The sequence below is a fragment of the Alternaria ethzedia genome (assembly GCF_023757985.1).
Source record: "Alternaria ethzedia strain BMP 0044 chromosome Unknown scaffold_16, whole genome shotgun sequence".
NCBI classification, from domain to species: Eukaryota; Fungi; Ascomycota; class Dothideomycetes; order Pleosporales; family Pleosporaceae; genus Alternaria; species Alternaria ethzedia.
In genome coordinates this window covers 397317-416358 of record NW_026056209.1, presented here as the reverse complement: position 1 = coordinate 416358, position 19042 = coordinate 397317, and the positions used below count along the sequence as shown (strand labels likewise).

Sequence of the window (19042 nt, the reverse complement as noted above, 5' to 3'; positions counted from 1 at the left end):
ATGGGCCACGTTTCTATTGGGCTTGTAAAGAGACTCTCGGCTTCGAATCTGCGCCTCTTCTTTACGAATACTTCGCCAAACAATGTTACCAAAACAAAAGATCGATGACCTATGGGAGAGGTGAGAAGCACGAAAAGACTGAAGAGATTATCCATGATCATGCGGTCGCGCTAGTCTCATAAAGCAAATTATGTGCAGTTTTGATCGCATCAGACTACCGACCCAGCTACGACGAGGACCTTGCGCAAAGCGACAGATCAATGCAAAATGAGTGGCGAGAATTGGTATGTTGGCTGCTCGGAATGTACAAAAAACCATTCAAAATTCGAGTTATGTCGAGCTCTGGTCTCACAAAAGTTACTACACGTAAAAGTTACTTGTCGTCCACCGCATGATCTTTGGCCGATAATCTGGCCTGGTGTCTACTACATAAAGGCACCAGGCTTTGGCACCTTTAATTAACACACCAATATTTTTCGCCTGATTCCTCTTCCTAAAACCAGACACGCTCTGGTATATGACTGTCTCTCCGCCGACCGAAAGGTACTAGAGACAGTAGTATGTCCTGGCTGTCTTGCGGGAGCGATGTGAATTTGTTCATGTTGTTGTCCAGACCTCTTTCCATCAAACGCATGGTAGATCAAAGCCATGCCGTCTCACTCGTGGTTTCGACTCAGCATAGTACAACAATACCAGTCTACGTTATTTAGTCACTCCAAAATAGTGGGATCCGCTTCTCATGAGTGCGAGAGTTTGCTGGGGCCGTACTATAAAGTCGTCGATCCTGCTTCTCGACCTACTCTCCGTCTTACTCATCTCTTCCGGAACTTTACAAAACCCACGATAAAGTGTTCATGGGTTTCCCTCCGACTTCAAAAAGTAAAACGATCGAAACCATGACTGAGTGATTGGGGAAACTATCAGTATCAGTATGTCCATACTACTCTATCATCCCGATTTTAATCCGAAAATTTGAGTCGCTCATTCCATGTCCTGTTCAGCCAATTGCGAGCCAAAAAAGAGATCTCAAAGATCGCATGAGTGTTACCAGCCACTTGCCTCCATCTACAGCTCGACTAGTAGACTCCTGGATCTATAAAGTCTCTCCTCTCCGCACTTCTCAACACCCAGCATCACACTCGTATCTCCAACCTAAAAACGCCAAAAAGCGATACAAACGACAAATGAGATTGTTTCTGTTTCTCCAAACTTCCAAAAAGAACAGACAGACACGATATGACGTTCGGCTGAAAGAGAGCGCTAGTCAGTCTAAACTCCACATTATCCAAGACATGTTCGCCTTTGAGAGCGGTTGCGAAAACAATATTGGCACCAGCATATGCTGGTTGGCATCTGAAAAGCGAGACTATTCAACGCATGTGCGAGATGGCTGCCAGAAATACAAACGCGGGCTTACTATGTTGTTGCTGTGGATAGCCCTTGTCTGGGATGTATAAATATCTCTTCTCCTGCACAACCCAGGTCTCTTTTCACATATTAAATTGAACGTTCTACTCAAAAGAAGAGCGGGCAGTATGCATGGTGTGGGCTGGTGCACGGAAGACTATGATGAAAGAGCCATGGGCTGAGTGTGAACACTATCGGCTCTACGAAAAATCTCACAAAGAGAACACTATGTCGCGCAGACGATAGGAACCGATGTGTATGTCTAAGCAGAGAGGGTAGACTTGAAAGACGTGAGGAAGTAAAAAGTGTATTCCATCACCAAAACAAGACACCGCCAGAGTCAATGGCGGCTCGGGCACCTGGAGAATATCATCATAGCTTCGATCACTCAAACTAGATCCTACCTAACCCACGCCATCTAAACACCAAACTTCCTCGGGTCCAAACTCCCAATCTGCGCACTCTTTCCCTCCCCCTCAAACACAAACTCACTCAACAGCTTCCCCGTCGCAGGCCCATTCTGAATCCCCCAACAAGTATGCCCCGCACCCATCAGCAAGCCCTTCACACTCGTCCTCCCAATAAGCGGTCCACTCCCCCTACTGACATTAGGCAAATAGCACGCTTGTCTCGCCGTAACCTCTCCATCCCTCAACTCCTCGGAGATAGCAGAGACCTGGTCGAATATCTCCTGACACTTACTCTCATCGCATTGCACGAGATCTGTAGATGTGGGTAGGGGAACGAGGTGGTCGCCCTCGCCGCATGCGTAGACTTCTTGGTTGGGCCGGGCGTAAATTTCCGGGGTTACGGTTTCGCCGCGTTTGTTGTTGCCGCGGGGCATGTCTATTGAGGTGAAGAGGGCGTAGGCGGAGACCGGACGGGATGGGCGGATAGTGACGCTGTGAGCGCGGAGAGCGGAGATGGGTGATGGTTTCCAGACTGTTTTAGTCCAGGGCCCTGCTGTGAGGATGACGGTGTCGGCGGGGAGGGTTTGTTCTTCGCCTGAGTCTTTGCTCTTGTACGAGACAGACTTAACGGCGCCGGCTTCTTGCTCGATGTTCGTGGCGGAGCCATAGACAATTTTTACACCCTTTTCTTCGGCGAGCTGCGCCATGCTTGTGGTGAAGTGATAGGGGTGCACTTGCGCCGTTGTGAGTGGCGTGCCCATCTCTTCATAAGACTTGATGCTATCTGCTGCTACTTAATCGAGGTCTTTCGGTACACCGGCAGCGCGTAGTAATCCAATTGCTCTCTGCGTGCGCTTTTGTAGACTGACCGAGTCATCTTTGCTCTTGCCGTTCGCACCGTCTTTGCCACCCTTGTTCTTGGCTAGAACACCGTACGTATCGACCTGACCACAGTGCACGGCTCGGTATCCCCAACGCTCAGCGCCGCCATGCTTCTCGGTTAACTCCTGATGAAGTTTGTAACTTAACGGTACGATGCAGTTGGGGTAAGCCCATAATGCTAGAAGACCACCGGCCTTCCCTGAGGCACCGCCAGCAATCTTAGTAGCTTCTAAAAGTGTGATGCTGTCTCTTTCTTTGTTGAAGTTTGGGTGGTGCGACAGGAAGTATGCTGTAGTTGAGCCAATGATGCCGCCACCTGAAGTCGTTAGTAAGAAAAGTCATCGAAAATAGAAAACTTTCGGCCAGTCTTACCGATGATGACAATGTTACGCTTCTGCTGATCGGCTGCCATGATGTTTGTTAGGCGCGAAGTTGCTCTTAGCATGAAGGTGTTGTCGGGTTGCGAGAGTGGCGTTGTTGGTGTTGCACTTTTCGGAGAGATTTAAACCGACCACTGAGGTACGTCATAGTTCACATGTGCGCGAATGTTCGCAGAACCGACCTTAGAGGAGTGTACTTGACTAAGATGAAGATATTATTCTGCTATCAGAGCACAGGAAGGGTGACCTTAGTATCTAAACAGGTAAGGAAAATCGTGAGACTATTAGGATGAGACTGCATCGCCTTAGAAGTCGCCGCCCATGTCGCCCATGTCATCACCACCGCCCATATCTCCTCCACCCATATCATCATCACCGTAGTTATTCTCGACGTAAGTGTCACCGCCGTCTCCTGCCATTGCTGATCCGATGAGCCCACCGGCCAGCAGACCTCCTCCGGCTCCAAGGGCCATGCCTCCCATGCCGCCGCCTCCCGGACGCCTGCCACCACCCATGCCACCTCCCATAGGCATACCGCCGCCCATAGGCCGACCGTATCCTCCTCCTCCATAGCCACCTCCGTAGCCTGCATGACCGTATGCTGGCTGGCCGTAGCCATGCTGTTGTGGTGGGTAACCGTGCGATGACGATGAATGGGACGAGCCAGTGGCCTTTCCGAGGATCTTGCCTAGCAGTCCTTTGCCCTTGCTCCCTTTGTCTTGTGTACTCGAGTCGTGGTGTTGCTCTTGCGGGTACGAGCTGGTGGTCTGCTGGCCATAGCCGCCGTACTGTGGTGGTTGCGACTGGCCAGGCTGCTGGTAGTAGTCGTTCGCATGTCCGCGTGTGTCGCTCGAGTGTCCGTTGGCGCGCGCTTGTTCTTCTTCTTGAAGCCTCCTGGCAAGCGCCTCATCCTCGCTCGTGTTCGCGTATGGGTTGTTGCTGCCAAAGCCTCCCTTCTCGCTGGGGAACCCACCTACCGCGCCACTTGCTGGAGGCGCATATCCGGGGGGTGCGCCAGCGGGCGGGGCTTCGCCGGGAGGATAGACGGCCTCGGTTGGCTTGTCCCATTGCGACTGCTTCGTGTAGGTGTTGACGTAGAACCACTCGTTGTATTGTGGGTTCCAGACGGCCTTCCAGCCTTCGGGTACCTTTGGCGGGGGAGGGCCCTGTGAATACTGTTAGCGATGCCATGCGACACCAATGCTACGATTGCGATGTACATACTGGTGGTGGTGCGAAGTCTGCCATGCTGTGAGGTTGATATGAGAGAGCCGGGTGTCGGATGTGTAGGAAGGCGAGTAAAGTTGAAGAGATCTGATGTAGATTGCGTATAACAGGTAATGTCGCAATGTGAGCTGCGGGGTGGTGGGCTAATAACCCAGGGCATTACGCGCGACCGGGAGCTTCAGTCGAGTGCGCGTCATCGTGGCGAACGAATAAAGCGCCACGTGCCTGCTGAGCCACATTGCGCCACGGAATCAGTAGTTCTCTTGGACGATATGCCGTGGTTCCGTGAATAGCGCGCGACGGTTTGGTCAGGAATGGTGGATCTCGAAGGGTGTTCTATGAGAGTGATGTCATTGGAGACCTGTAATGCGAACAGACATGAAGCGGGCTAGTCCCAAATCGGTACCAGCGAGATTGATCTCGCTGGTAGTTGTTTGGGTATTGATACCCAAACAACCTAACACCACTATCATCCTTCAACGGCAAAGGACATGAGGGCTTGAAATCTGTAAGCCACTTCCTGCATTCTCCATCCTCCCCCTAGTACTTTTCTGACACGCGTCTCTGTCCAACCCGCATTCTACTCGTCCGTCTGTTCTACCACCATGTAGATGCCTGCGTCCTTGTACAGCTTGCCGAAATCTTCCTGTACTGTCACCTCCATCCTTGATACAGAACCCCATGCGGTCTCCGCAGCAGTCAGTCCCCCGAACAGACCACCGAGAGCGACGGTCGCGGCGGAAACAAATGACGGTGCCGCGTTGCTACAGAAGATGAAAGTTGCCTTGTCGAGGTGCGGCAATATGTTTTGCATCTTTAACACAGCAAGTTGCTCTATGATGACATTGGCCTGGGTACCGCTGGACATATAGCGGAGAATAATGTGTCTCAGAGTAGCAGGAAGATGGTCCTTTAGGAGACCGTATATGACCTCAGGGTCCTCCTCAATGTATGGGATGTTCAGGACATCCACAAGAGGCACTTCCAATGTCTCAACGTTCTCGAAGATCTTGAAGGACCCCCTTTCAGGCTTGAATGCGGAGGGAAAGATCACGAGCGCTTCCAGCGAGAGTTTCGAGTCCGTGAACGTCGCCAAGAGCTGTGGGAGAACGATGTCGGATCCTGTGATCGCATTGACCTGGGTAGGACCAGGTCGATAGGCTATGCATGTCAGTGTCTGACCAAGCATGATCTTGCGCAAGAGGCGAAGGTTAACACCACACCCGAGAAGGGCAACACTCCAGAGTTTGCTCGAAGGAAGCGCTCTAAGCGTGAAATTGTGACCACCGGCGGCAAGAGCGATCAGGCGAATCTGCAGCAAGTCTGGTGTAATGTCGAGAAACTGTAAACTGTTCTTGACGACTGGCTCTTTCAAGTTCGTGTTCGAGCCGATGATCTGTAGCACCGAAAGCTTCCGAAGTGCTGTGCTGGAACGAGACAGGAAGTGATGCCTACGTGATGGTGCAACAAGTCAGTAAATGTACAAACAAATAACATAGTGGATAAATCTACCAATCAAGGAGCGGAAAGGGGCTCAGTCCATCGATGTTGAGGACTTCCATGTTGGGTAGCAGAGCCAGCATCAGCACAAGCTGCGCATCCTCAACACCCCGTCCTAAAAGTCGCAGAAAGTCGCCGTCCTCCTTCAGTGATGTGTACCATACAATGCTCGCCTTGAGTGCTGATACTGAAAGCGATGTGGGCTCCGCGACTATACCGGCCTTGACTGCGGCTCCGACGAACAACTTGAACCTCGCCGTTGCTGAATCTTGTACGCTCTTCTCCGTGCTCGTGAACGACGGGCCGCTCTTCTCGGTTTGGTCGACGTCTCTAACCTCGGTCACACCCCGCCACGCAGCTCCTGTCGCGACCTCATACTCCGAACGCCATCCGCGAATGTCGACGCGCTTCACCTTAGCCGCAAGGTCGGGTCGCTCGCATACAGTTCGAAGGAAGAGATGGAAGGGCGCCTTTGCGGGAGCAGTGCGGTTGAGGTAGATCTTGTAGAGGGTGTCGATGGCGGAGACATTCGCCTTCTTTGACGTCAGGGCGAGTGCGCGAAAAGCCGATCGGGGGAGGAGGCTGGCGACCTGGTCGAGCAGCTCGGTTGGTAGTTTCAGGAAGCTGGCGGCACCGGTACTCTGCGCGCTCGCCATGGTGGATGTGGGTGTTGATGTTGGCAGTGTCGTCATCAGGTATCTGTCTTGTTCGGGGAGGAGCGATTGATCGCTACCCAGAACTCGTGGTAGTGTCAGGGGCTGACTCTTCGCGAGTTGACCTCAATTGCAAGCAAACAATGGATGTGTATGCGAAAGACCGAATTCGGCCAATGGGACTTGCCACGACAAACGCTCGTGTCGCAGCTATCGCGTGGTTCTGTTGCCAGGCCGACTATACGAGCGCGATGCTACGCAAGTCTATTTTCTCTTACCACGATACTGGCTCACGCTCTTGTGTTGACGATACTTCTCTTTTTTCGAGAAGATCTGATTGGATGGGTACATGTGGAATTCGGAAGTTGTGAGTCGCTCGTCTGCGTCGCGTCACCGCAGTACCATGCATGGGACAAGATGGAAGAACCAGAGTATGCATCGCACTCTGAGTCAGAAGAGGGCAATATAAGATGGTCGCCGCTGCGTCTTCGTTCGATACTGCCTCAATTCGCCGTTGATCTCAAAGATTCAAAGTTGGAGTTCCAACTTTCCAATGTTCCTCGCTATCGTCTTGTTCGTTGCGTCAGCCAGGTTCACGTGCCCCCAGAGCCGCATTCACCTTCACTTTTGCAGAAACTTCCACCCCTGTCTCAGACCTTCTATTGTGACGCGCTTTTCATATTTTCGCTGCTGCCTACAGCGCACAGGCTCTTGGCTTGGCGCCCACACACGGCGTATATTGAGTTTTCTCCAGCCTTGTCCTCCACCTCTTTCTTCCTCCACCTCTTTCTTCCTCCACCTCTTTCTTCCTCCACCTCTTTCTTCCTCCACCTCTTTCTTCCTCCACCACCACGCAGGTAAGTGCTCGCCCCGGACTCCCGCTTGCTGACTATCCCCGTGAGGGTAGCATTCCTTCCCTGCGACCTGGATCCTCTTTAGCCTGTCAGTATCCTCCTGGTCTTTGCCCCCAGTTAACACTGCCAGCGATTTGCTTGAGCTCGTGTCTCTTGGGTACTAACGCTGGATCCGTGACTCTCTGTTGTAGGGAGGGCGTAGCCACACTGTCTTGCGCCTGCAGCTCGACAGTGCAGCTTCCCCCACTCATCCCGGTGTTATGGACTGGCCCCAGCGGCAATGCCTCTGTATACGACGGCATGCTATGGACCGCATGAATCCAGAGCGTTGGTGGAGATACGCATACCACCGGGTGAGAAGAGAGCCACAGAAATGGTGTTGCCTTCGGGCTTCCTGACAGACCAAATGGTCCTGGCCTGATCCCCATGATGGCGGTGGCAGCTTAGCACGCCCAAATAGAAGTAAGCGGGGTTTGCCAACCATCATTTGTGCAGAGAGTTATCCCAGCCCTTGGTCCAACAGGTACCCACTGGGGTAGGCACACCCGCAATGGGTTAGCACATCACCGAGATGGAGGACGACATATACATATACATGTATCGACCGGCGACATCGACCGGCGATACCGACCAACGACACCCACCGGCAACATCGACAACCGACGCGGCTATGATCTCACAAGCTTCGGCTTGCTGAGAACTTTCTTCCTGTCATTCGGCACTCATCCAAGTGATGAGGATCGATAGGAACCTTCTTTTTTTTCATTGAGTCTTCGCCCTGGTGGTGTTGCTTGAGGAAGAAAACTTTGCTTCGTGATACTGGAGAGAAGCGACTGGGGTGACATTGCAGCTTGCAGCGCATCGCGTCGGCCATGATGACAAGCAGTACTAGAGTAAAGAACAGATGAGTGTTGCGCGAAGCTGAGCGTCTGACAAGGACAGGTGATGAGTGAGATAAGATAAACGGCTAAGTAGGTGACTGGTCGCAGGAATGGAATCGCGGCGGAGAAGTCGCAAGAGCAGGATTCGACAGCGCAAGAACGACATGTTTCTGCAATGGGTCAAGTAATACAGGTATGAGCTAAGATTCGTAGTCATGTCGTTGAGAAAGTGACATCTGGGCCTCCAACATTCCACACCCGTTGGAGAAGACTGAGAAACATTCTGGGCGATCAAGTGAGCACATTGTTATGCGGACGAGATTGGCGATCTTTGACACCCGAGAGCAGTGAGAAAAGGCAGCGTACAATAAGCGCGAAGACAGTGCAGTTGTTGGTCGATGGTGTACGCCAAGGTAAGTCGCGTTACTGCTCCACCGTACTCACACCGATCGCTCACCTCACCCACGCTTCTACGAACGGCGAGGTAGAGGACGACGCCCATCCATGACCCTGCAGTGAGAGCCTCGGAGGAGCTAAGCACCGAGGCTATTTTGAGAAGAGCACCGAGCCCTCGAAGTGCCTTTGAAGCGTAGTCATGTTTCCGCAATATTTCCATAATCTTACCTGTCCAGAAGCCAACACGGCAAGGCTTCCTCTAAGATGGGCCCAAGATCCACTCTCGTATATCCCAGAGCGGTATGCCGGTACCAGTCCCACTACATCATCGTGAGCTTGCGCTTGGTGACTCTTGGTGCAACATCCAGCGGGCGTTTCGTGCCAAGTAGTTCTGTTGAGACATGTGTCCTACGATCGGGCTCTCTCCGGTAGCCGTCGGTGTGCTTCATGTATGGCTTCGTGAACGACGTACCGGTATGGCGAGTGCCGCGCTAAAGAATATTGCGGAGCCCCACGCGCCAGCCTCGAGCAGGTTGCATTGGAATGGAATTCCACGGCCTCGATGCGCCATCCGATCCACAATTGCATTCCTGCAGGATAAGCTGACTCGGGCTTCCATTCGATCATACCAAGCGTGGTGAGGCCGTTACAAGCTCGCCGATCTTCAGGATGTCCGTACGTCATAAGTGGCCATCGTATCAGGCATAGGAGAGCGGGCCAAGAGCAACAAACTCCATGGCATGGTGTACTTGTCAGCCTCATCCAATTGTTGGGACGCGTCCCACCGTGCCGCTCAGAGGGCGATGGACCAGAAGTGGCGCCCGAGATGTTCCGGTGGCAGGCTCGCTTGTATGCATCTCAGCCATACGCCTCGGTAATGGCTACTGGAGACGGGATATCGACATCAATGTGGCATAGCGTTTAGGTGGTAAACAGCGCATTTCGGTGAGTGTGGAGATGCTTGGCAGGACTTCGGTATCTAGACTCAGCGGTCCGACAGGATTGTGTCGTGCTTGGTTTGCTTGGGCTGGATATCGGCTCCATATGTGGTCTTCGGAAGTGCGTAACACTGCGTATTGTTAGCTTTGGAGCGCGATTTTTGGGTTCTTGTCCGTGCGAGAGTCTATGCAAGACGCGTCCTAGATGGAAGCTTGATGTAATGGCCAAAACCTAACGCGTTGCTTATTGTCTGGACATCCGGCATTACGCAAGGTGCGGGGCTAGGCGTCGGCCGGGAGACTCACAACCAGGAACAAGGAACGGCTGCGGGATATTCGGCGGGCGCGAGGCATTTTGGCAGTATTGGGAAAGTCGAGATATAAGAGTGGAGTAATCGTCCCAACTGAGTGGAGATGGAAGGTGGCTGAGTCGAGATTGCCAGGCGACTAATCGAGTGTCGCGTGACGGCAAGCCGGGAACCTGCTTGGCGCTGAACACCACCAAGGGCTTATCAGCTGGCCAATCCCCATGTCTCGGTGCCATCCACGGCCTTCGATTCCCATGCAGGGCAAACCTTCTCCAAGATGATGATCCAGGACGAAGACTACTTTATCCCGCCCAAGAGCGGCCGGTACCGCTGGTACAATGAACCCCGCCAAACCTCCATCAGGTCGATAAGAATGACTGACGACAACACTGCAATGAACGATTCGAGCCCCTTGCTGCAACTGCCTCGAGAACTGCGCGATGAGATCTGGGAGCTGGCTTTCAACTCGACGAGGCTGACGTTCGGCCTGCGATACACACCCCGCTATGGCGAGAGGTATCTCAAGCCTGCCCCACATTCCCTCGCGCTATTGCGCGTATCCCGCCAGATACACATCGAAACACGCGACATATGGCTTCAGCGTGTTACTTTCAACTTTGAGGACCCTCAGACTATGCTAAACAGACTCTCCGAATTGCCTGAATCTACCGTGTCCAAAATCCGCCACCTTCGGCTCATCGGCTCCCCAATGATGCGATATCTCAAAGGCTTCGACGACCTCATGTACCGTCACGAATCGATCTTTCAGCTTCTCCCTGCGCTCCGACTGGACTGCCTGACCGTGTTTGCGGTAGCCGCTGCTGCACCGGAGTATGACGCTATCACAAACTTGATCAACCGCGGGAACGGTTGGAAGGAGCTTCGTTATGTCACTCGAAGTTCGCGCATGCTCGGCTTCAGCCCCTCCAGGAGCCACGGATCTCGCGAGACCGGTGACATATGCCGTCAGCCTCAGCCGAGGTTTTGGAACAAGAGACTGTGGAACAGGGATGGGGAGGGTTCCGGGTCAATCGTCCAAGTCTTCAGATCGACAGAAGAGAATGACTGCACGTCCGTCCTTGACCCAAACAGACGAGAGTCTTTCGAACAGAGCCCAGAAGAGCATGAACTCCAGGGATTCGGCAGGGTGGACGATGAGGATTTGACAAAGGGCGCTGGCGCTCGAAAGGCGCTGCTTGTCTTAGTGAAGCGCGGCGACAACATGGATGTCACTCAAAAGTCACCTGGTTACGGAAAAGAGAGGGACATGAAAGCGAGATTTCATAAGAGAAGTTGGAGGGTGCGAAAGAAAGTCATCGTTTGGACGCCACTAGATGCAGAGAAGGACGACGATGATGTTGGCAACGGTTGGGCGAGACCTCAGATCCGGCGTCCACCATACGGCTTTGACGACTACTACGATATCGACGACATTTGAGAAGAAGCAGGCGATTTGAGCCTGTATCTTCTGAGGGTGCATGGAATGACTGGCTTACTCATTCCATCATTCCACGACATTCAACATGATCCCTCCGACGTTCACACTTAGCGAGGACTAAGTTCTGCGCCTAACAACGCATGGTACCTTGATCTCGATCTTGACGACGGCATGATCATCGAACTGCACCTTTGGGACTCGGCCTTCCCAGGCGACACGCCTCCGAGAACGGCGAGACGAACGAACATGAATAACGTATGACTGATAACTTTAGATGTCTTGTGAGGTGGCAGCTCTTTCATATCGGAGACCGGAATGACTTGAAACGGTTTCGAGCACTGCAAGCTCGATACAGTCACGGCCGCAAAAGCAATTGGCCGCTGGCGGTCAAACCGGGTTGCGCATTTCTGATTTTGAGGTTATCGAACCCGATATCTCTTGTCCACATGGGTGTTATTGGCGTACTAACGGTAAAGGTCGTGATGATAGATATTTTGGTACATCTTCAGATTTCTTCGAGCAGGCTCAGGTAGACAGACAGCAAAACAACCATCATTCTCATAACCAACTCCATCACTCATCACTCATCAGTGCTCGGGCTTTTAGGGGCGCTCTATGTGTGTGAAGTAGATACCTGTCTAGCCAGAGCACCATCCTAGTTTACCACGTAGGTCTTGGCAGCCACCTACTCCAGCACGACCTCTAGTCACGAACCCGGCCAAACATATCAACGATATCCAAAAATGCATGTCAAGACATGACGTTCAAAATCACGTTACTTCCCTCCGAGCGAGTACCGTGATACGCAACCCCGGACAGACTGTCCAACAAGGTACTACCTCACACCAACCAACCCATGCAGAGCTTCTGAACCTCGCCAATCCGCGCCGCACACACGAAACCGAAATTCATTGCCTAGAATTTCCGCTGCTCTTTCGCAAGAACCTCGCCTTATCGAACGAAAGAACGAAACTGCCAACATGTCGCACGAATCAGTCTGGTACTCGCGCCCGCGCAAGTACGGCAAGGCCTCTATCGGCTGGTATGTCTGCGACTGAACCTAAAGCGGAAGAAGAGGGATCAAAGAAGAAGGACTGTGCTGATGAAGAATTAGTGTCGTTACCGGTGACAAGAAGAAGGCTGGTATCATTCGCAAGTACGGAATCAACATGAGTCGTCAGGCTTTCCGTGAGAAGGCGCAGGACATTGGGTTCGTCAAGGTATGTGATTAGATGCGGAGCGTGGTGTTTCGCAGCAGAAAACAAGGGAAAGAGAAAGAAGGAACAGGGACGATGAGATGGAGGCTGACTAGGAGATAGTATCGCTAAGCGCAGCCGCGATGGGCGCGGAACTACGATGAGAGAGTGTCAAATGAAGGGTACATGAGAGTACTACATCTAGGCACCAAGACCTCGATCACGCGGTTAGAGATTGTAGACGGAAGGAAGAGATTATGCATCGGTTTCCTAGTATGTAGCTACCATGCTACTACACTTTTCCCATTTTCCCCAATGAGCGAAACCAATAGCTCCTTCCATATTCCTCTTTGAGTCCTATCGTGCATGCCATCAATCAGACCTTGCGCCCTAGCCACCAAATACATCACGAGTCTAGAACTCAGCGATATGATACCCCTCCAACGCCTCCTCAACCTCCTCCATAGGCTCAGACACCAAATACGGCCCCTGCGGATTCATCACCTCAATCCCGCTCCCATACCCCCCATCCACAACCTTCACCGCACTAACCACGCCCTGCCCCTTGCCCTGCCCCTTCAGCTCGCCCACTGACTTGATCGCCCCGAACCTGCCATACACCCCACTGTTCTCCTCATACATCTTGTAATACGGGAATCCAGCCGTCGCGTACACCTCGTGCGAGAGAGGCCGGGTTAGCGGCTTCCGCCCCGTAACAGTTTCGTACAGCGCGGCATTCAGGATCTGCGCGTTGAACACGGTGGTTTTAGCGACGTCCCAGTTGGGGCGGAGGGTGTCGCGGTGGATGACTTGGTGGATGAGGCCGCCGGCTGCGAGGTTCATCTGTGCGGTAGGGTCTGGGGGGCCGGCGCCGCGGAGGCGGAGGACCATGTGGATGGTGGATTCCTTGTAGATGCGGTAGTCGTCGAAGTCACGGGAGTCTGGTGTGAGGGTTAGTATTCATTGGGGGTTGATGTGGTGAGGGAGGTGGGTGGCTGGCTTACCTTCGAGCTGCTTCCCAGCGTAGATCAAACGCATGTCTTGCGTGGGTATACCCGTTACCTCGCGGATACGTAGCTTGAAGTTGCTGATGGGCTCCAGATGGGTAACGTCAAACGTCTTGGTCGTGCCGTTGAGCTGCTTGAGGAAGATCTGCATGGGCTCGCCGGGGAAGGCTCGTGGACCGGGCAGTTTGTAAGGCGTGATTTCGATCTGGATACCGGCTGTAGCTTCCTGGCCTGTGATCTGCGCTTCGACTGAAGCCCCGCTGTTGCTGGGCATAGCGACAAACTGCCGGACTGTGCCATCCCCGTGGGCGATTCCATCGATCCACTTCTGTTGTGGGACGACGATGTAGTCTTGTAGGGGAGATGCGGGTTTGGCGTCTGCAGGAGCCTTTCCTAGTCGGATTTGTCGGCGGAACTGGTTGGCCACAGTCTCGATGGCGGGCTCGGCGGAGATGACGTTCACGCCGCCGACGTATATTTTGATCTTGTAGGGATGCATTTGCTCTTGGACAGGGCTGAAGTTGATCCACATCGCCTCGGATTCTGCACGCTTGTGAGTTGGACATTCGAGTTTCTAATCAGTTTGACGATACTTACGATACATGGGGAAGAAAACGCCGCTCTTTACGACCATCGCCTTGGGCAGTCTGGCGTTGTGCTGTGACACCGCTTCGAGTGGGAAGGCGCCGAGGTTAGGGGGGAGGTAATTCGACTCGGAGATATCTGGCACACGAACTGTGCGTCGGAAGGAAATCTTGAGGTCGTCATTTACCGTGATGGTATCATCTTTTAGCGTACACGACATTCCGGACTCGAGTTTAGACATGGCTGCGGTTGTTCAGATAAACAGGTTAGCAGTGCGAGCTGGTTAGATCTGCGCACACAAATTCCAGAGTCTTATCTGAGTGTGAAGGTGAGAGCGGGTCGGGTAGTAAAATAAGTGATGATAAAGGTAAGTGTAGAAGAGACCCAAGGTACGGAGTCAGGAGCGCCGAGGTCGCCCTGAATTACGGAATTGAGGGTCTATTTCGTTATTAAATTCGATAAAGTTAGGTTCGGTTCGTCGCTTGTGCGATGGCATTACCAGGTTCCCCATTCGACTGTCCCATTACATGTTCTTGTGCTCAGTGGCTAACCGAAGTAGGGCTCATACCAGACCCTTCCGGCTCTCCTCAACCACCTGCAAACTCTTTTGACAGTCCCCGCAGTACCCTCTGACCCAGTCCTCTACCTGCTTCTCTTTGCCCTTCTTGGCTGCGCTTTCTAGGAGCTTTCCAACCTTGCTACATTTATGTGTCTCATCCAGTAGCCAGTTCTCGTATTCCGCTTCCACCACTTCCTTCTCAACGCGATTGACGACGCGTAAAGCAACGAGTAGATCGTGACGGTGCGAGCCAAGGCTTTGTCGCGTGCGGTGGAGGCGCTGGGTGCTATGCGTAGAGGGTTTGAAGAAAGACTGGGTGGAGACGGTAGATGAGGGATCGTGGAGGAGGGTTGTGAACGTCTGGTGGCTGTATACAGTTAGCTGAGTTGGTATCTCTAGGTGAAGAAGCATACCATTTGTTATCAGTGCTCGCCGCGACTGGCACTGAAAGCTCAAGATTGGTGTTGTTCCGGTTCAAGAACGACTCCTCGATATCGCGAATGTAGATCGAGCGGGTCATCGTAGTCGATGGCTTGACACCCAATCGCGACATGTAATTAGCGGCATTTCGCTCGTGCCACCAGCTCCAACTGTCCCTGGAAGTATAGAAGAAGTTGGCTCCACCGCTGACTAGCAAAAGGCCAAAGAGCAATGTGTGTGCTGAGATAACTTTGCCAAGACCGGCTACGATCGCCAATATCCAGCTCATGACTGTTGACACCACACTTATAATGATGTTCCCTATGTATTGCGCGACAAAAGATGCGGTCGTCTGCGGGCGTAATTTGAACTTCCGAGGTCGGTTCGGCGGTGGTATGTCCTGCGCGTCGAGCTGTACAGCTTGTGTTTGGGCGCCGATCTGGCCAAAGATATTTGTGACCTTGTTCGTGCTTCTGTTGTGGCCGAGCCTGGCGACTTGATCATTGACGACATCAACAAGATCTTGCGCCTCAAGCTCCAGGTCTTGCAGGGCTTGGCGTTCGATGAGTTTCCTCGCAAAACGTGGGTTGCGCTTCCAGTCCACCTTTGTGTGGATAGCAAGCTTACATCGTGCTTTTGACACATGTGTGATGACTGTTTTGCTAAGAAGTACAAATCGATCGTGGCCTGGCAGGTACCAGGGTGTCTTGCGATCTGAGACCACGTAACAAAGATGGTCGTTGAGGACTTCGATGACCTGGTAGTCGTTTATGACAACAGCTCCGTTCTTACCAGGCTGTGCAATTTCGTACTCGAAATCTCTTCGTTGAAGGTTTTTATCGCTCGTGATCCACGGCCCTTGGACGATACGGGACGCTCTCCGTTCGCGGTAGAGTAGCTGGAACACCGCACTCTTGTCACCGAAGAGTATATGAAATAGGCCTTTTGCGCTGATGTCGTACTCCTTCTCCACGGCAACCTGCGTCATGCCAGCTGGAGCAAAGACTACAGCTTGCGACGGTAGTTTGAACTTGGTTGCGTTCTTTGCGGCACTTGCGCCGGATGGTCCAAACAGATTGCCATCAATGCGCAGGCTGGTCTTGATGTTCTTCCCGCCATAGCCTGTATCAACAGGCGTGTCTGGAGAGATTTCCTCCCAACCCTCCTCACCAGGGGCATTGAGGCTTTCATCCGTCTCCATCCTGATCATTCTCTTCATCGTTTCTTCAAGGTTGTGCTCTCCAGAAGCAGTATTGCGTACGAGGAAATTCAATCGACGCAAGAGCAATTTCAGAGGCTCGAGGAATGTCTTCACAGTGAGCCTAGTGGCGCCATCCTCCCTTGCGCCTGACTTGAAATGGAGGAACAGGAAGTCGCAGTCCTTGCCGGGAGCAGCAGTGACTTCATCAATAGAAGACATGCTTATACCCGTGATAAGTACAAGACCCAGGTGATTGCTGTAAAAGTAGATGTTCTTAGTTGTGACGTACACGCGCCCGGGGAACTCCTGTTGATCTGTCGGATTCCATACGGCGCGGAACACCAGCACGACTTTCTCCGAGCGTGGCACGGTGGGGAACAAGATCCGGAACTGAGCGTCTTGCATCCGGAGAGCGAGTGGGTAGTAATTGGGGAAGTCGACCTCGTCATGGTTGGTCTTGGTGAGTATCGGAATGGGTCCGCCCATACTGCTCGACTTGCGATGAACAACAGCGCCGGTAGGAGCAGGAGGTGTTCCATTCTTCTCATCATTGGGTCCAAGGACAGGAGACGGGTTGATAGGACTCGGAGGTCCAGATTGACTGCGGTCGCGCGTGTTGGTCTCATCTTCGCGCCCAAGGACGTTGACATATCCCCAGTTGACCGAGCCCCAGAGGTTAGCCATGAGCCCACCAGGCATGTTACCTGAGCGACCTGTCCCGAGACCTCGCTCTCCGCTTACAGCGACAGCGGCTTTGCTAAGGTTGGTCGGAGCCGGCGGGCTCGCAAGGGTGGAAGGCGCAAGACTGGTATATGGAAGTGTCTGGCCCATGACAAGCCGAGTATCAGGGAGGCCAGGTGCAGGCGCCGCAATCTGTCCGACCTGTACAATGTTATGACTAGCTGAAGCAAGACTTGCGGAGATAAGACTAGCAATGCCACCGCTGGCGGAAGAGGGGTTGCTTCCACTCAGCTGAGGGCTTACTGTTGATTTCCTTGTCAAGTCGAGCTTCTCCATGATTCTGGCAGTGTGATCGCGGCGGCTGCTATCGCCTTCAGTTGTTGTGCCACGTCGAGCCGACACATCGAAGCTACCGCGTGTCGCACTGCTATCAGCACCAGGAACGCCGAGCGATTCGGTACGGTCCATGCTGACGGTGTCTTCACCAGGCTGGCCGGCTTGTCCCTCGGAGGTCTTTGCAGCGAACTCAGGGGCCACAGGAGGGCTTATAGAGAAGGCGGCGTCGACAGAGGCAGCTCCCGACAGGTCCTTGGATGTATCTTCCAGTGCCTTGCGCTTGGCGACCTCAAAGGAAGAGATCCACTCAGTGATATCGTTCTGCGTCTCGGCCTGTAGGAGGATCGTCGTGTCTTTCGTCTTGACTTCGAAACAGAAGCGTCGCTCTTCAGCAAAGGCTGGTCGAATGCCGCAGAGCAGGACACCGATCTTCTCTGATTCTTCCACGGCGCCGGACCGGGTGCCCTGTGTCAGCCAGCCGAAGATGCCGTTCTTGACGAAGAACCAGCGCCTGACCCAGTAGGTCCTGGCCGGCTTGCCGGTGATTGTGCGCTGGAACAGCCAGCCCTGCTTTTCGGCCTTGTCGCTGCCGAACTCAGGCTTCGCCGGGGATTGTAGGTTCGCGGACGAAGGCGCCGCGCCGAGGTATGGGACGGTCGAAGCGGCGTAGGTGTCCAGCTCTCGCGATGGTCTTGCGCTGACTTCGGCGGCGCCCTCGATCTGCTGGCGTGCTAGATGGAGCTCCCGCTTGAAGACACGCTCGCCGTTCTCCATCTCCTTGCTCCAGCCCCGCACGCGCTCGACGTCGGAGGTCCACATGTTGAAGCCCTTGTTGGACGCATCTGTTGCCGCCTTCATGTCGCGCCACTGCTCGTTGACCACCTTGACGAGTATCTTGTCCAGTGTCAGGCGCACTTGGGGTGCCAAGACACAGAAGTTCATGCTGGCCTGGAGGTATGCCCGTCGCGCCTCGTGCAGTTGGAAGGCGTCTTCTCTCAGCGAGGACGCCTCCTTAGTCTTGATCTGGCCAGCGTACCGCGCAATGGCTCCGTCGAAGGTGCGCTGTGTCGAGTCGAGGTTCTTGCGCGCCTCCTTCAGCATGCGCAGGTCGTTGGACACAAAGGCCCGCATGGGTTCGCACATGGTCGCCTCGGCCCTCTTCATGCTGCGCAGCGTGCCGTTCCAGAACTCGCGGGCGCCCTCGCCGAATCGCTTCAGGGCCAGGACGGTGTAGTCGTGGTCGACGACGGCTTCGGAGAGCTGCAGCGGCGGGTGCGAGGTCTGTATGTACGTGTCCACGAGCCCCTGCATCTTGTTGCACTCTGCGGCAAGCGTCGAGGTTGCGCTGATGAAGGAGTGAAGCCATCGCTCTATCAGTTCGATCTGGTCGCCGTAGTGGACGGCAGTCGCGCGGAAGGTGGGCGAGTCGAGGGCGGCTTCTTTGATGACGACGGGTCTGTAGGCAATTGTCAGCATGCCCGTGTACTCGGTCACATCGTCTCGGCCTACATCAGATCCAGCGGCCGTGACACGGGCTCTATGCTGAGCTGCGGCGGCTTCTCCTCCGCCATGCTGCCGACTCGTGCGAACAGACGCTATAGGAATGGGTATCTCAGAAGCAAAGAGAAAGAAGACTAGACAAGCAGGCTGTTATACATGGTCGGCGGCGTGGGTGGGCGTGTCGCGTGGTGCACCTCCTCGCCCATGCACCGCTCGATTGGTGTTGCGGCGGGTCCATCGTCACCGCCGCGGCGAACGTCAGTTCACGCGCTAGCGCCTACTC

The 19042-nt window shown here is 53.7% G+C and overlaps 6 protein-coding genes across 6 annotated transcripts; 1 reads left to right on the top strand and 5 right to left on the bottom strand.

Annotated features, from left to right (window-relative positions):
• Positions 1-1825: 1825 nt before the first annotated feature.
• On the bottom strand, positions 1826-2524 carry J4E87_006661 (uncharacterized protein; the record flags this gene model as incomplete). Its single annotated transcript, XM_049378262.1, has 1 exon — positions 1826-2524. The coding sequence occupies one exon, from the start codon at positions 2522-2524 to the stop codon at positions 1826-1828; it is 699 nt and encodes a 232-aa protein (XP_049232066.1).
• Positions 2525-2611: 87 nt separating this feature from the next.
• J4E87_006660 (uncharacterized protein) lies at positions 2612-3144 on the bottom strand (the record flags this gene model as incomplete). Its single annotated transcript, XM_049378261.1, has 2 exons — positions 2612-3015; positions 3072-3144. The coding sequence occupies 2 exons, from the start codon at positions 3142-3144 to the stop codon at positions 2612-2614; spliced, it is 477 nt and encodes a 158-aa protein (XP_049232065.1).
• A 240-nt stretch (positions 3145-3384) lies between these two features.
• On the bottom strand, positions 3385-4327 carry J4E87_006659 (uncharacterized protein; the record flags this gene model as incomplete). Its single annotated transcript, XM_049378260.1, has 2 exons — positions 3385-4245; positions 4304-4327. 2 exons carry the CDS (start codon positions 4325-4327, stop codon positions 3385-3387), a joined length of 885 nt encoding a protein of 294 aa, XP_049232064.1.
• Positions 4328-4886: 559 nt separating this feature from the next.
• J4E87_006658 (uncharacterized protein) lies at positions 4887-6462 on the bottom strand (the record flags this gene model as incomplete). The annotated part of the gene is made up of 2 exons (XM_049378259.1): positions 4887-5757; positions 5819-6462. The coding sequence occupies 2 exons, from the start codon at positions 6460-6462 to the stop codon at positions 4887-4889; spliced, it is 1515 nt and encodes a 504-aa protein (XP_049232063.1).
• A 3651-nt stretch (positions 6463-10113) lies between these two features.
• On the top strand, positions 10114-11274 carry J4E87_006657 (uncharacterized protein; the record flags this gene model as incomplete). The annotated part of the gene is made up of 1 exon (XM_049378258.1): positions 10114-11274. One exon carries the CDS (start codon positions 10114-10116, stop codon positions 11272-11274), a length of 1161 nt encoding a protein of 386 aa, XP_049232062.1.
• A 3350-nt stretch (positions 11275-14624) lies between these two features.
• J4E87_006656 (uncharacterized protein) lies at positions 14625-18830 on the bottom strand (the record flags this gene model as incomplete). The annotated part of the gene is made up of 3 exons (XM_049378257.1): positions 14625-14988; positions 15035-18715; positions 18769-18830. The coding sequence occupies 3 exons, from the start codon at positions 18828-18830 to the stop codon at positions 14625-14627; spliced, it is 4107 nt and encodes a 1368-aa protein (XP_049232061.1).
• Between the last annotated feature and the right edge of the window lie 212 nt (positions 18831-19042).